This window comes from Apteryx mantelli, chromosome 5, assembly GCF_036417845.1.
Source record: "Apteryx mantelli isolate bAptMan1 chromosome 5, bAptMan1.hap1, whole genome shotgun sequence".
Lineage (NCBI taxonomy): Eukaryota > Metazoa > Chordata > Aves > Apterygiformes > Apterygidae > Apteryx > Apteryx mantelli.
This window is the reverse complement of record NC_089982.1, coordinates 79,814,442-79,832,167: the sequence shown is the minus strand read 5'-3', so window position 1 is coordinate 79,832,167 and position 17,726 is coordinate 79,814,442. Positions and strand designations below refer to the sequence as shown.

At 36.5% G+C, this 17,726-nt stretch overlaps 1 protein-coding gene across 2 annotated transcripts in view; it reads left to right on the top strand.

The window, feature by feature from the left end:
• UVSSA (UV stimulated scaffold protein A) overlaps positions 1 to 17,726 on the top strand; it is a 57,507-nt gene that overhangs the window by 2,218 nt on the left and 37,563 nt on the right. Inside the window, exons 3-6 of one of the 2 annotated variants that reach the window (XM_067298342.1) lie at positions 3,690 to 3,810; positions 4,987 to 5,421; positions 6,517 to 6,626; positions 7,288 to 7,416. In XM_067298342.1, coding sequence (XP_067154443.1) covers positions 3,690 to 3,810; positions 4,987 to 5,421; positions 6,517 to 6,626; positions 7,288 to 7,416 — 795 coding nt within the window. The remainder of the gene's footprint in view (positions 1 to 3,689; positions 3,811 to 4,986; positions 5,422 to 6,516; positions 6,627 to 7,287; positions 7,417 to 17,726) is intronic. The other variant, XM_067298343.1, reaches the window with a different exon arrangement.

Below are 17,726 nucleotides of genomic sequence, written 5' to 3'. Positions count from 1 at the left end.
CTATTCTAGCATTCACGCTGTCTAGGATAACACTGTGCTTGAAATAAACTTACAGGTTGTGTTTCTCTTCAGAAGGACAGGTGCTCGGTGTTCTTAACAGTAGATCAAATAATATTGATATTCTTGGTATGTTGAGATATTTCTGTTGTTCTGTTTCCATATTTAGCTAATAATCTACACTATTTGTATTATTTATTGTATTGTGATCCTTTTATTGAAGTTTTGGCATCTTCTCACAAAGGGATAATTGTCTTTGAATCCTCCCTTACTCTATTATTTAATGAAAAAAAAACCCAACCTAAAACAAATGAAAGTGACAGGGAGAAAATACAAGACTGATGCAGAGGATCTTCAGTACGTAACACGTGGATTTATCAGGTTGGTTGTGCAAGTACAGGAGGAGTCTCCTGAAGATTGTCATGTCTGCCTGGACTCCTGTGGCTAATGACTGCTCCTCAGTCAGGACCTGATGGTTACATTGTACCTTTGTGATACTAGGCCACTCTGCAAGTTGACTGTACTGTTTTCTAGAGCAGCTGAATTTGAATACTTTTAGAAACGGTTTAATCTAGTGTGATAACTCTTGTACTTAAGATCAGCCGCCAGACCTAACCTGATTCTTGCCAGTTTAATACATGAAGTGCAAGAAGCAACCAAGAGATTTGGGAGGAGGCATTCTGACTTTCTGCAAGTAAAATACATCTGTCATTCTGTATTGCAGGTTTGGCACAATGCCATGGGGCAGTTCAAGAGGAGTGTTAGCGACATCTCTGTTTCTTTCGGATTATCTTCACCAAAATCGCCTTCTAAACACTTGGTCAAAATATGACAACTGGTATCTAAAGTTGTTCTTGCTACAGTGGTTTAGTGTACTGCTGTCCTTTTAGGGTATAAAGACAAAGAGCTACTTGCTGTTTTATCATTAGTAGGTCTGAGTTATACCTATATAAATGCTTGACTTTGAGAGCAAAGAATATTTCAGTATATCTGAAAATAACTTTTTTTTTTTTTAACTCCTATCTCAAAGTAAAAAACTGATTTCAGATGTTTCCAAATGTTTGCATATTTGGGTAACTCAACTACAATAATACTGTGATTTTTTTTTTTTTTTTTTTTTTTATTTGAGGAATGCATAGGTGGGTTTTATGCAGTGAGCTGTGGCAGGAGGGGAACAGGATTTTAATAGACCAAAACAAAGCCTACAACTGCTGTACTCCAATACGTTCCCCAAAGTTGCGGTGCCTATTGTTGCCTAGGCGCAGTACCTACACCGTTTAAATCAGGAAGAATTGTTTGCACCTCTTTGCATCCAGTTCCAAAATTACAGACCATTGATAAAAAGCTTCATAAAGCCTGTACCAATACACAGGCAAAAGAACAAATCTAGTCACTGTCAGTGTCGCCTAAATGAAGTTAGATGCGTTCTGACCAAGTTTCTGAGTTAGTGCTGACACAGTGAGTCCCTGTGCACAGCTGTAACTCAGATCCCCGCTTCTTCTGACATTGCTGCACTCCTTTAAGTGGAGAGCGTGCTGTGTTTTGGGCACCTCAAAGCTTTCTGTGTGCTGTAGATATGCCTGGTGATGTATATCTAGCATGTGAGATGAGTTTTTATTATCAGTGGGAAACCATAATGATGTGACAGATGTTGTAAGAGGAGCTCCTGGCTAAGTGCCAAAACATGAAACAGAATGTAGCAGAGTGACAGAGCAGCACATGGCTGGTCCCTTTGGGACAAAGAAAGGAAAGGAGTGGGCAAGTGGCTCTGCCATAGGTGTTCTGATCCGAGGAGGAAGCTGTGATTTAGGAAGCTCTAAGTGTCCCTGGTTTGCTGTGCAATCCGAATCTGACCACCTAGGAATGCGGGCTTGTAGTTTCTGGATTCAGTATCTTTGTTCCATTTTTGTGGTTGATGTTGCTTTGTATTTAATGTAGTGGTGCATCTTTGGGAGGATCTGTTTCTCCTGCTACTGTGTGGAGAGCTGTGCGAACTTGGAAATCCTGAAAATCAAAAAAAATCCCCATGGGGATCCAAGTGCTGCTATAGGTTGTGAAATTAGCTCTTTTCTCTACCTTCCCCATCTCCCTGTTAAAAAGAGAGATTGGTAAGTGCGTGTCTCTTCCTAAATTGATGGAGACTCTCCGTGTCAGTTTCTGTGAAAAGTGAAGTAGCCTTTTACTCCTAGAGGTTTTTAGGTATACCATTCATCCCTAAAGTGTTTACATAATATTTATGAACACCTTAAGCCTTGTTGCGTGCTGTAGGGAACGTTAAGCATATGGGAACATGCCTATAGTATGACATGTTAGTTAAGCCCAAGTTCAAGCATTTGTTTTTTAGCTTCCATTGTGTTTAATGGTGTTACCTACTTGCTTATGCTAAACAAATATGAAAATGTTTCACTAAATTTGAGAAGAGAGAATGACAAAAATACTTGATTGTGCAAGAAATAAGCAAATTTCAGTTGTAGGATGTACTTGGTTAACTTGACCCCTGGCTAGTAAGTCCATGTACATATTACAGAAAAGATTTCCTAGGACTAAATAGAAAGTGAGACTTATTTGTCATATTGATGATAATCTCAACATCATATGGGCCTCTACCTTGTAAGTGAGATCTAAATTCACTGTTTTACTTGCGTGGCTCCAAAATGTTGAGATAGAATGTCAGTATCTGAGAATCGTTACTGTATTTTGATAAACTTTCTCATCCAACAGTCCAAGCATCCACTGAAGATTTCTCTTTACAGTCTCTCTGGTGCTATGTTTGTATTACAATAGATTTCATTAGCAGAATGGTTCTGAAGTATGGGTTTACTCAGCATAATCTGTATTGAGGTTAATGAAAGTTATGTGGTAGCATTCAAAATGAAATCGTGTGTAGCAGTCAGGGTTTTTCCTTTCTGAAGGCTTATGCATTAACATAATTCAAGATTTTTTCCTTAAAATAGAAGTGAAAAATATTTACACTTTCAAGCCCTTTTATGAATGAACTGAAAAACCCCACTGCAAATATTTTAAGAAACAGCAGCTTGACTCACTCAGATTTCTGTTTGTATTTTAGTCATAAGAAGATAAAATGAGACTAAATTACTACCTTTCCCTCAATCCCCAATCCAAAAAGTTTCATTATAAAATTTAAAATTCAGTCTTATAATGAGTTTGGATGCCTTTTGTACTACTTTGCTTGCTTACAAAGTTGTTCAGTAAGTGATGCGTGTGTGCTCATAGTGATTACAAATTTTCCTAAATTTCCTTTATTGAAAGTAGACCTAGAGCAATGTTTTCATATAATATGAATAGTTACCCTATGTAGTGCCTTTCCCCCGCCCAACCTCATGTCTCCAGTGCTGTGACAGAGGTCTCCCAAAGCCTAGTTTATTCTTACAATTTAGATGTGGAAATGTAAACTTTTTTTTTCTGCCTTATGATTCCTTTATGAAAGCCATTGATTCTCAGCAGTCCCTTATTAGTAGAAGTAAAAACTCCATTAAGAATTACTGTAGTTATTGATTCCAGGAAGAGAAGAGATAAAAGGAAGTACTGCTGAGCTTCTGGCTGATCACTGATGTTAGCGGATTTTTCACCACAGATAAGGATCTTAGGAAATGGATTTTCTGTATATTTCTTACAAGGAGTGTTACACTTTTTTTTCTTTTTTCTTTTTTTTTTTCTCTCTCCCTCCTTAGGTGGATTTTCAAGATGTGAGTGCCAGAACCCTGGCTGAAAGGAGGAGGGAAGAGGAGAAGCAAAAACGATTAGATAACATTTACAAAGAAAAAGCTGAAAGAGCTGGAAAAGAAATGGCAGGTGAATTATTTTGGTACTTCTTGGGGTTTTTTTGTTTGTTATTAAAGCACCTTTTATAAAGTTATATAAAACAAATTCCAAGAAAGTAGCTATCCAGGTCATAGCTGACTGTAGAAGGGAGGAATAGTACATATGTTATGCTTGACTCTCTGTCACTTAAGGAATATTAGGGAAAACAAGTGACAGTCCTGTGAGCTCAGGTAGTATGAAGGAATTAAAAAAAAAAAAAAAAAAAAAGAAAAAAAAAAGTACTGAGTTACAGACCAGACCTTTATTCAGTAAAGTATGAATGCATGACTATGAGCATATCAAGATACCTTTTGGAGCCAGTGGCTTAGTTTCTGTGTCTATGACTGGCCGCAGACTTCTCAATAACTTGCTGACTGATGAACTGAATTATATAGTATATACAGTTATCAAGTTCCAGAAGTACGGGCACTGGTCTGCACTGAAATCCTCGATGTGGTGGAGGTTCAATGAAAAGTATCATAATATTACTAAAAAGTATGTCTAATTGGGGGCTGAATCTCTAAGCAGTATGTATATAGCAACCCTGTTTCTGAATACAGAAGAAGAACAGAGAAAGCGAGTATATTATGTTGCAGTTACCAAGGGTTATTTAATGAAATTTCTTTGGTTTATGCAATGTATGCATGCGTGTCTGCATTTATGCTGCATGCTGTGAATGTTTTCATGCATGAGGGTGGAATTTTAAAGAGGTTTAACCTTCTTAAAGTCATTTTTATTTGTAGCATCTTTCAGCTATAGTTTATGTTCATGGGTACACCTGGAAACACCGTAACATCCATGGCTGCAGAATGAGTACCCACCAACATCATGAAGGATATCCTCATTGAACCTTGTTCTGCTTGAAAGTTTATGAACTATTTAAGTCATCTTTGATAAATAATTAAATTTTAGGGAGAGTAGGAAAAGGATGAACATTGGTTCTAAATTTCTTGCTCAGGAAATGCTAGATTTCCTGCTTGAGGTAGTAGTGTCACTTTTATCAAGATGATTTCTGGAGTGAAGTATGTATGGAACAATACTATTGATCACCGGATAAATGGATCATCCCTTTGGCAGCTAGATTTGTTTTGTAAATCTGTATCTGCTCCAGAGACATTAGCATTTTATGTTGTTTAACAATATTCTAAAATAATTGTCTCCTAATAGAAATGTCTCAGGAGATTGCTGACACACTGACAGAGATGGAAAACTGTTTCCGGCTTCTAATGCCAGATCCTTTTGACTTCACTGTGAATGACACAGAACTGGAACCCAACAAACAAACAACTGCTAACGAGGGCAAACCTGCATCCCCCTCATCCTCCCAGATAGCACTTCACCCATCTTATTTTGGACATGTGGATGATGAACAGCCGTGCTGCAGCAAGGACCTTCTTTCTGTTTCTCAGTGTGTTAAAATTGATAGAAATGAAGAGTTGAGTGAGGAGCAGGAGAAGCTGGAGCAAAAAGAATTAGATGGAGGCACCCACTCAGAACTTGGATCTGGTGTCCCTGCTCTCAATGATGATGATTACCAAACTTTTGTTAGGAACCATGGACTTATTTCTCATAAATATACTCTAGACCTTGAAATCTCCACAGGTATCTGGAACAGTTTTTCACAGATAGCTGGAGAGAGTCTTTGTCTGAAGTGCTTTGTCGTTGCTTCTTTCTATGACTGTAATGCTTGGGGCTCCTGGACAGCATTTTGATTTATTTTGGAATTCTCTTCTACTTCTGGTTTAACTAGTATCCATTCTTAGGTTTGGGTTGCCTTATACATTCTTTACAGATTTTACTGATCAACTTTTAATCTTAAAACTTTTGTATTAATTGTAATTGTATTACAGCACTCCATGGTACCAGTAATAAGATGAGTTTCCTGTCTTAAAAAATTTACAGTCTGTAGTTTTCTTTTCCGTGTGCTTCACGACTCACTGCTTTCTCTCTCTCTTTAGGGGTATAAGGTACTAATTTAAATATCTTAAAATTGGCAGTTTTTTCAAAAATTTGTTTTCTTCTTGACAACTTGCAAGAAGCAATAAGTAGAGTTTTGCTAGGGGAATCGTAAGGTTCATGATTGTACCTTTTTATATAACTTCGCTAATATGAGTTACCTGTAGAAAAATCAGCGTAGGCTATGATTTGGTAATTTAAGTGAAGTGTCTTACAAATGCTGTCCTAGTAGAGTTTTATGTGCAAACAGCCAGTAAGACAGGTACCTACTTCTGTGCTTGCAGACAACAGAACTGGAAATGCATCTGCAGGGATTATGAATGACTAACAGATGTACAGTTCCATTTTTACTTGGGTAGTGGCATACTTGCTTCTTTGACAATCAAGTCCCTATTGCCATTGAAGGCAGGGACCGTTTCATACTGAATATGCAGAAACTGGTACAATGAGGCCCATATAATGTAAATAATAACACTTCACTTGCCTTTGGTTTATTTAATGATTCCCGAGTGCTGATGGCTTAGCCATTCTTTCTGTCTTCAATGGAATGAAAGCTTTTTCATTTTTTCTTCTGGTTAATAATTAATACTGAACACAGTAACACTCTGATGTCTGTAACCTTCCCTGAAGTGATCAAATACACTAGAAAGATTCACATATACTTTTTCCATGTAGCTTCTTAGCTCTTGTAGAAGATGCTATAAACCCCATGTACTAACCCTTTTTTCCTGTTTTGAACAGATATAAAAGTACATGAGAATGAAGATAATACAGCCATAATAAACAACATCATGGATGCTCACAGACTCCTTAGAAATAAGTTCTTGCCTACTGTGCAGTCCTGGATTCAGGTGGGATAAAGAGCTGATTTCTTCATTTCTTATAAAAAGATGGAGGAGCAAGGGATGGTAAAGCTTGAGGGCAGAGGGCAAAAAAACAAACTGGAAGAACAAAGTTGAACTTGAAACAAAGTTGAAGAAACATTGGTACAAATAGAAAAGGTTGCTGATTTAATAGAGGTGGATAAGATGAGAGTACAGGAGCTGCATAACTTCTTTGATGGCTCTCAGCATAAGTATACTACCTACAGCAGTACTTAAGTTTGGGGGGGGGGGGGTTGTTTTTGTTTTTAAACAGATGTCTCAGAAAATACAGCTTCTTCACAAATGGGTTAAAGCAAAAATGAGTTTGTCAGACATACCTGTGTCAGAAAAACATTTTGTCCTTTGTGTTAGTTGATATTACTGCTCAGGAACCTCATACATGGAATTTGGCATACTAAATGACACTCTCAAAGGGAATTGTTTATAGCAACTGTTCATTCTTTATTTCTCTTTAGTTGTTATTACCAGCTTTTATATTCTAGCTGGTGAAAGATGTAGATTCACTAGTTTTTACTTACGCAATAAAGGAATTTGTGATAGTGTTGTTCCATTAAAAATGGAAGAAAAAATAGTTTTTGTCTCTGGTGTCTAGGAAAAAGAATAAGAATGTAGATTTCTTGCTTTGCAGTTATTTACCAGAGCGGGAATAAACGATGATCGACTAAGATGTGCCATTGATCTCAAGAATAAACTGGAGATTGCTATGAAGAAATACAAGGAAATGAACATTTCCATTAAGGAGAGGAAAAGAAAAGTGGTGAGTTGTTTTAAATCCTAGAGAGGACCGTTATTAATTCTTAGTTTGTATACAAAAAATGTGGGATTAAGGCTTAAGAGAAAGTGCAGACTTCTCCACACAAGCTTAACCAATACGTACACTATTTCAGCTGGTTATAGCTTCACTCAGGAAAGTTGAACTAAACACATGTAGAGTGTCTGGGGTCTGGTTATCAGACAAAAACATATAAGCCAGCGCTGTTACTGTTTTGTATAGAGAACTGGTTAAGTTCAGGCTTTATTTACTCTTCATGTGAAACGTTGTTATGTCCTCAGCTTCTTTTGTGTAGATACGTATTTCTCAGTAAATATTGGTATTATTATTGTTCTTTTACAACATGCTAACTTATACTAGTGCCTCACAGTTCGGGGAAATACTCTCTCTGCTTTATAGCATTCACTCTCTGTAGTGAACAGGTGATGTGATTGTATTTCACAAAGATTAGCTCCCTATGACAGTTTTTGTAAAACAGGTAAAATTGAGGATATTAAATTTTGAGTAAGCTGAGGCTGAAAGATCAAACGCTTTATTCAAATCCACAAAAGGAGTTTATGACTTGTTTATACACCTAAAGCAGCAGAGCTGCATAACACTTATTTCTGTTGGTTGCAATCAGAGTTGCTGTATAGCTTGACATGAAAATAAATGTTTTGGGTCAGGGTCCAGAGTAAAGGCTGGCTTCTGACTGGATTGCAAGAATGTGAGCTGGTCATTGCATCTTGGACTAAAGTGTAGGAGCCTAGTTTAGCCGTGACTGAGTGTCTGAGACTTGCTTTCATTGTGCAAATGAACCTTTATCAAGATAAATCTGGTTCATCATCTTAATATTACTGATGTACCGCCCCAGTCAGAAATGCCAACTCTGAATGAAAAGTACTGAAAGACTGTCTTGTCAGAGGCTTTTTTTCTTCAGTGAAATATGCGTGCTACCTTTATGCAACCAGCTATGAAGGAATCCAGACATCTGCTGTCATTCCTGCCATTTGCTTGACAGGACTTCATTTGCTGGTCCTCTGCATGGAATATGGGTTGCTGTATTTCTTGCAAGATATAAATGACATTCAAGCCTTGATTTTTCTATGTGCGTGTTTATGTACTGTTAACACCTAATAAACTCCACTGTTACGAAAAAAGGAGAATACATAACAGTGCTCACAAAGACATACAAAATGAAACAATGCAGATTGAGATATGTAATTTATGCATTGAAACTATATATATTTATTCTTATTTTTCTTTTTGTAGAAAATACCCAAATTTGGTTTTACTGTTGAATTACTTTAAACTTGAAACCTGAAGAAAGACAGCTTTGTGCTGCAGGAAGAAACTGTATAAAATGTCTTTTATTCACGTGTCAGGTGACTTGATTGAAACTTAAGAACACAGTAAAATGAGAGACTGATAGAACAAAATAAGCAACAGTGCCTCTAGACCTTGATTATTAAATCCCCATCCATCAAATATTTACATGTCAGCATATGAAACACTACACCCAACTCCTCTTTAATTCAACATTGCTGCTTGCAGTATGTATAGTTGCTTCTGTCTGTATGTGTTTGTGTCATTGGAATTATAGTTCTTGGCATGCCAAAGTCTTGCAATCATGTAACAGTATCTCTGTATTTTTAGAACCAAGCGAATTGCTAATAATCTCTCCTTCAGAGTACTGTCTCACAGCCACCCTACCCCTTCAGAGCTCAGTGTATTACAGGTATTATTTGTTAGCACACTTGAGTGAGTGCTGTACCTGCATGTGTGTAGAGATGAGCATATGTAGAAACAAAGGAGAGCACTTAATAATTGGAGCGAGGGAATAAATAAAGTGTCTGAGTGCAGAAGGTCCTGTGTAAATTGGCTGGTTTGTAGTTATCTCCGACAGCCCTGAATATTTTGACATTTGATATCAATTTGCTTGGCAACTAGTGATTGCAATCTGAAATACATATGTTGTTAACTGGAGAACGTAAAAGTGAATTGTTTGTGTACCTGCTCATTTCTTTGAGTGTAATTATGATCCTGCACCACAGGCATGCCTTACCTTCAGGGAGAGTGTGGTTTTATTTTACTGGCAAATATAAAACAGAAAAGTAGGAACTTGGAAATGTTGCCTGCTCAGTCTCCTCAACCTTTCTGCTTTTCTGCTTTTTCTTTGTGCTCCTGTGGTCTCTAATTTCCCCCATTTTCATCTTTGTTCTGTGCTTTGTTTCCTTTTTGTCCTTGCTCTTGCACTAGAAAGCCTTCTCAGAGATTTTAGTTTGATGGAGAGGAGGAAAGGAAAGGCTTTACCCACCCACAGATTGAGATCAAGAAAGCTGGTAAAGGGAAGGTTTTAGTGAGAGATTGTACAGTGGAATTGGAAGAGATTTGTTACTATTAACTCTAAGGATAATACTGTATTTCTTAACCCAGGAAAGATTTGAATTGCCAGTTAGAAGGAGAAAGGTCCTGGAGTTCCTTATCATTGCCACGTACCATTGGTACTGTTATTTAGCTGAGCTGAGCCGAGGTACACGTGCATGTGGCTGAGATGAAAGGCTTGTACATTTGGAGTAATTCTTGATGCTGTGGCACCGTATGAATATACCAGTAATGTAGCTGGATATAAGTTACATTAGGAAGAAGAAGTCAGTGGTTACCTGGCCTGTCTTCACGGAAGAATTATTTGATTACTACAGGAAATTGTAGATCAAAGCTCATGCTGCTTTTGACAACTCTAAACTTGCTGCTTTTCATGGTCTCTCGTTCCACTTTCTAGATTATGGAGCACTAGTCTACCAGGCAGTATCCTGATGCAATTAGAGCATGTTAGAAAATTAACACAAAATATTTTCTCTGACACTTTTTGCCTTTATCTTTACAGGAAAAAATGTAAGGCCCCACTGCTTTGTGAACTACAGGAGTTTTATGAAAGCACAAAACTTTATGCAGTGAAACACTTTAACTGTATCTTATAGTATGAAACGGTTTATATATATATTTATATATATTACATCAGATATAACCATCTCTTTTATCTCCATGATAGTGAAGAACTCAAACCATCAGAAAGACTTAATTAAAAGGAGGATTATCAATTATATGTAACACTTACACCGTGCCGGCTGTGGCATCCTTCTGCTCTTTTCTCTATCTGGAGCCATACGAGGAGAGGGGGAAAAAAATGATGAAGGTTATCCTTTGAGTGTCTAGAAACAAGTCCCTTGGGACAGATTTTATAAATGTTAGTATATCCCATCTGTAGATGGGAGTTAATGTGTCTCCCCAGCAGATCAAAAGTTGCAACACATATCTTCTGGGGTTTTTATTTTTTAAAAGGGTGGGAGGTGGACAGACAGTGACAGTCTTACTGTGTTGGTTGAAGGCAAGAATGAGTTTTTGTGTGCTTACACAAGTTACATTCACCGTAGTTAAATGCTTGTTTGGGGAATGAATCAGATGTTGGTATCTGATAGGAAAAGTATTTCAAGAATATAAACAAGAGTTTTGAAATCCATTTTTATCTGAATCTAAATTTTAGCAGAATCTGAGGACAGAGCGCAGAAGCTATAAAAGGGCTCTTATTTCACAGTACGTGGATGCTTGGACATGCTGCTTTTTCTCTTATGCCTGTTCAGGATAATCTCAGTGTCCAGTAGAGGGAGTGCACACTGCATGCCTGGCATTTTTCTCTACACCGCCTTTATCCAAAGCCAGCTACCATCTCAGTCTGTATATGTTTCCAGGCAAACCTATTACAGCAGCATTAGAGATACTTTAATAAGTTAGTTCTTGACTCTATTTAGATGAATTATTGTACCAGTATTGCTGTAGTTATTGGCTAAGATTGGTATTTGTAATAGAAATCCCTATTTTCAGAGGTTTAACTCTTTTGTAAGAATAAATTGCTTATGGTTGAAATGTTCCTTTAAAAAAAAAACAAAACTGTCTCCTGGTTGGAAATAGTTTCTGTTGTTCGTGGTTTCCCCATTTCTTAAAATACTAGATTTTGATTTTTTTTTCTTCTCCTTTAGTGTCTGCTTTGCAGTTGATCAGATCCAAATTATATTGAAATTTTAAAAGTTAAGACAAACATGTACTCTGTTTTAAAAGTCCTACACACTGTTTCATATACACTGCTTCCATAAAGGATTAGGATAATACTTAAAATTATCACGTTATTAATAGAAATGTAGCTCATTAGCTTTATTTTGTATGCTGAGAGCATATTTATCTTTTATATAACTGCCTTTGGGAAGCAGTAGAAGGTGTAGTACTCAAGCTAACTAAAACATGACCAAATAGAAGGTAGTAGGCAATATAATGTAAGAAATGTTTAGCTCATTTGTCTGTCAACAGAGTGATTATTTAACAGGCTTATAACATTTTGAAATTTTAACCTCAAGTTATACCATCAGCCAGGGATATATATATTTTCCATTAACTTTCTTAATTACCTTGTGTTTCACCTTTCCTTATCTGCTGTCATATCTAAGTGTGGACCTGGATCCTGATTTATACATGTGCTTAATTTTATCCATGTGAACCATCTGGTTGAATTCAGTAATGCCATTAATAGTTAGATTTGAAGCAGGTTCTCCTTGCATAGTCCAGAACCTGATCCCCAATCTGATCCCTAACCCCTACTGCAATACAACTCAATTATTTCTGAAAGTATAATTTCAGGTGGTTGTTATAAATGATGTCTACAAATTAAATACTTGCTGATCATAATTTTGTCTTAAAATGGTTTAATACATTAAAAAAAATAAAAATGTTAATATGCAATAAGTTAAGCCAAGAGCTCTGCCAATTACTTGGCTGCAAGACTATTGCTGTTCCCCCCCACCCCCAATCTTCAACTACAGCTTGGTATTTTATCACTGTTAATGCGTTATTTTTACCTAATTATTTTTTAGTTTAGCTCTTTCTTAAAGTCTGTCTTTTAGTACGTGCCTAAAAAAAACCCGTGCACTTGATTTTTCAATCAAAAGCAAAGGCTGTATTGTTTTTTCTTTCTGCGTCCTTCTATAGCCATAGAGAATCCAGTTGAGCTGCTTGCTTTCTGTTTTGTGTAACAGAGTTTCTTACACTCACTTCCTCCTTTCTTTCTTTTTTTCTTTTTAGAGAAGTTGGTTCTGGGGGGTAAATCATTGTCCCTAGTGATCCCTCACCATGCCTGAACCCACATCTGCTAGAACATACTCAGACCAAGGAGCAAGAGAGACATCTTTGTAAAAGAAGTCTTTCCCCCAGGTGATGCTTTTAAATTGCACACAACCTCCCCACCCCAACTCTTAACAAAGTTGCCCTCTGAAAACCAGATGTTTTTAATGTTGATATGATATAGTAACTTAACGTTGGTTGTTAGTATCTCTTCTAAAGATGAATAGAAATATTTTTATATTTGATAATTAAATTGATGTTACACTTTAAGGTGCCCTTTTCAGGTTGTATATATCATTAGCAATAATGTGTTCAGAGTAAATAAAATTTGATAATGTTAGCTTGATCAAAATAGTAGCCGATGCTTTTTTTTTTTTTTTTTTTTTTTGTCTAGCTGATATTTATCAAAAAAGCCAGGTCAACCATAACTGTAAAAGTAAACACAAACTGTTAACTAGGTCATACAGAAGAGGTGGTTGCTTATGCTTCCTCTTCCCTCCTCCCCCATTTTAACCCTCATATAATAATTATTTCTGAGGCTTCTTTTTTTTCTGTGTTTCTTAATCAAATTTCAGAAAAAGAAGCTTTTCTATTTTTGTAAGTCTTACCAGAATGTGGGACTAGCAAAAAAGAAAACACTGTAGAATTAATACTCAAAGCAGTATTTTCTTGTCACAGCGTTTAATCAGCTAGTGTGGTTTATTTTTAATTTTTTTCTTTTACAGAACGGCCTGTTGCTGTGGTATATTTTATGCTTTGCACTGGGTATGCAGCCTGCTGCTATTGCAGAGTTATTAAAAATATCTTGCTATGCAAATCTAGTCATGAATTTTTAAAGTTGTCACTGTGACAACCTCTGGTTCCTATCTGATTCGCAGGTCGCACAATGCAATTTGGAGCTCTTCTAGTAGAGTGTAAAATAAAGTAGGATGTCTCTATCATCTAAAGTTAACCCTTATGTTAAGTATTTCAGTTTACTAGGCCAAAGGGTCATCTCCCTTGATTCATCCATGAATACTGAGCAATGTGTGCTCTGTAGTTACTAGATGTAAATTCGCTTCCTGCTCTTTATCCATCCTGCCTTACATGGGGAAAGAATGTATTGAAGTGAATAAAATATGTTTGTGAAGTTCAGTATAGGTAGACTGCAAAAAGCTTATTTATAAAAAAGGAAAAGAAAAATATTCAGGCTTGGAACACTACCAAGAGAATTTATTATAGTAAGTTATTTAAATTTAGTCGATGCGATAACATTAAAGTAAATACATACACATCTAATGTTATCTGTGTTCCTAAAATCCACAATAAGGAAAATACTTAAGCTCATGTGGCTCTTGCATAGAATATTTTGTTGACTTGTTGCCTGTTATAAATTAGGTTTATTTAATTGAGGCAAATACCCAGTTGTTAAAAACATGGCATCTGAAATATTTTTTTAAAAGTCTGTAATTGCAAATTTGTTTATAAAAGTGATAATTAAAGTAAAGTGCAATTTAGTTGCTGATTTTTATGGTGCATGTGTGTGCAAAGTATATAACAAAACACAGCCATTGGTGGATACAAAGTTTTAGTCGCATGAGTTTGGGATAGTCTAAATTATAGTGGTAATCTATCAAATGCAGTAGAACCGTTTTGCATGAATGAGCGCTAATGGGAATCTTGTTATACCACATTTGAGATAAAAATCACATTTCCTAAAATTTTATAAAGATAACTGGAAATGAGATTTTTTTTTTCTCAACTCTAAAACTTATCACCATATATAGGCCTCTGAGTCATAAAGGAATTAAATAGTTCAAAATATCCCTTACAGTCTTTCGGGGGTCATGGAAATATGGTTCATCATCTCATAAATGACTTGGACTAGCTGAAGAGCACTGGAAAACCTAAAGGCTTCTCTGTGAAGGGAGAAAGAAACAGGTATTTTTGGTTGATGACCTTTGAGTTATCAGACCGTAAAACAGCTTTTTGGCCAGGAATGGATACAGCCAGTCGTGGACCCCACTGCAGCCTTAAACAACTGCTTTGAACAATTTCATCTAGACTTGTGTACCAGCGACAGTGGGTAGAAGAAAATGCCTAGTCAGAAAAGGAGAAGAAGGGACGGGTAGTTGAGGCATAGTCACTGTTCAAGTAACGCTGTAGCCACGAGAGCGGCTCTATGATAGCTGCTTTCTTGTTTGGTGACAAAAATGAGGGTTTTCCTACTGCTTATGGGAATAGGAAACATCTCTTGAACCCTGCTCTGGAATGGGTACGTTCCTGTCGGAGCTCAGACTCTAAACAAGATTTCCGGTTGCTTGACTTGTTGGCTCTATAGCTTCTCTGGCCTGATCCTACTTCAGCCTTCATACCGGCAAACCTTTCCTGTTCCTGGGTAACTTATATTGCTAAAGCAATTTGCAACGAGATGTGCCCGTTCACCACCATTGTACTTTGGCTAATGTTGACTGTAACCCTTTAAGCATTTTTGCTATGTTTTGAGAGTTATGAAATAGTGCAAAAAGTGTGTTCCCAAATAAAAGTCAGATTGCCCAAGTAGCCTGTGTGCTGTTGAGCGACTACAAATAGAATGAGTGGTGATACTTTTATTAGTAAGCATAAAATGTGGTTTGCCTAGGCTACACATCTAATTTGCAGTTATCTGGATTTGAATTTATGCCCAAATCATGGAGCAAAGGGGAGGGAGTGCGTGGGGGGGAGATCCCTATAAATATGGCTCTTTTAGTAGTTTACGTTTTCCTTGTGCTGCAGTCATCAAAGGAAAAATCAAGCACAGTTCTGAAATCTGTCAAAATGCCAGCGTTTATTTTTTTTTCATCCTGTGTTGGATAATATAAAAGGATGGATTAGGAGGACCTTGTAAAAGTCATTAAGTTTAAGAGACATTGTTTGACTAGTCAGTTCCTATTACTGGTACTGGAGAAGTTATTTTTACCCACTCAGGGTTTGGTTACACAGAATATCCCCAAATTTTGTTTAATGAGACTGAAGTAAGTTTTGTGTTGTGGTCAAATAAAAAATCTATTTGTTTGAAGCTGTCCCTTTAACTAGGTTGTCCTGTGATAAATATTCTGGTTCCCTAACCAAAATCTTCTGCCTCTAGAAAAATACCTAGGCGGCTTTGAGTAGATGCACATGAGATATTGGCATGGTGGAATAATTTGCAAGATCTTCCAGTGAGGGTATTAGCATATAAATAGCAGATGCAATGACGACCATCACAGCTGAGTACATTTAATTTTTAGTTTATAAGATAGAATGGGTTTTTAAATGCATAGCCATCAAGCCTGCTGAAAGACAAATGAAGTTTAGAGTTCACTTGTCTGAGGATGCCTTACATCATTTTTTTTTTAAAAAAAAAGGGAAACAGACACATAAAACTGAACAAAAGTGATTTCTTGGGGGAAAAGTAATTGAGATTGCAAACCAAGTTAATTAGACCATACAAAATTTATCTAATGGTCCCAGCTATAGTTTGCTAGTGGTGGTTTAGTAAGTAGATATGACTCCTTCGTGTGCTATCTTTTCTCTTCCTTCTTTTTCTAAAATAATTAGTAAATGCTGCACATCTAGTGCTATAAACTGATTGCATTGTATATTTCAGTCATTTTATTGCTTGTTTTAATTACGATTGCGGAGGCTCAGATTTTTAAATCCTCCTAACAGAATGTAGTAATCAATTTGGATAAAACTGGAAAAAGGAGCAAAAGTTTTTCTTTATATCTTTCCAAGTATTGTGTAGCGGGTGCAGTTTTTTGCATTTGTTACTGATTAGGATGAATGAGCGAGGCACTTAACTGCACCTGTGGTTACGTGGAGGTGCACTAACAGCTGGAGGCATCAGAGTAATAACTCCAAAGTAGAAGATATGATTGTATTTCTGCTGGCATCAGTATCTGTTTTAAGTACTAATTTTTATAAGACAGAGTTTGAGAAGGAAACATCTGGGTGTGGGGAAGGTTGTTTTTTTTGTTGTTTTTTTTTTTTTTTAATGGGTTAGGAAACAAATGGTCCAAGTATACTTGTCTGCCTGGAAAAGTCAGCAATATTTAAAGTCATTTTTAATGAAAGTTAGGAGAACTGGGGAGACAATATTTGAACCCTATATTCTGTTCTAGTCCTATCAATGAAAATAATGCATGTTTATAATTGCTTTTTTTTTTTTTTTTTTGCTGTATTCTCGTACGCAAATAAGTTCACATCAAGAATCTAGAAACTGGCTAGCTAAAATCAGGCTTCCTCTGGGGTGAGAGATCTAGTCAGTAATTCTACTACTTTAGAAATTTATTAAAAATGTATTTCTGTAAAAATAAGATTCACTTATATGCAAGCAAATTTCAGTGTTGTTGCGGAGCAGATTGACACTGAACTGAGAAACTTTGGTTCTCCATCAAACGCTTACTTAATGAGCAGTGATGGTGCAGGTAGCCTCAGATGTCTCAGAACCTGCCAGGTCTGCCTTTAAATGGACCGTCCCCTCGTGTTAGAGAGGAAGTAGTTCACCTTCATCTCTGCTAAGATTTCCAAAAGAGTGCCAGACTCTGCTGGTGGCTTTCATGGCATCACCTGATAATTAGGAATGATTGAGAACACAGACTTTTTTTCACATTCTTTGACAGGTTATTGAGAAACAACCAGTTGCATTATTAATAAGATATAGACTATTTATCTTAAAGGTGTTTAATTCTGTATACTACAAGAAAAGTTTTTATCACTTGAGCTCATACTTTCCTTCATATATGAAGCATTAGAAATGGTAGATTGCTTGTTTTCTCATTGTCTTGTTTTTGTTGTTTGTGAATGCCTAACCACATGTTCCTAAAGGATTGTAATTTACTAATTCCACCTCTTAAAATGTTGTTTTAAATATTTATTTATTCTGATATAATCATGGATTGTTGATTGTTTGGGGGGTGTTCTTTTTTTTTTTTTTTTAATTGACTGAAAAAAGTTTACCTATAATGGCAAAGCAGAGAACGGGTGGCTGAACTTTCATACTGCATTTGCAGAGTTTGTTTTGGAACTTTCTCGATGTTTGAAAATTGGAATTAAAAAAAAGTGACTTTTCTGACTGTAGTAATATTGCTCTCCTCCGTTTCACAGAAGGGGAGTGGGAAAAACAGTGTAAATGGGATGCTTCTGAT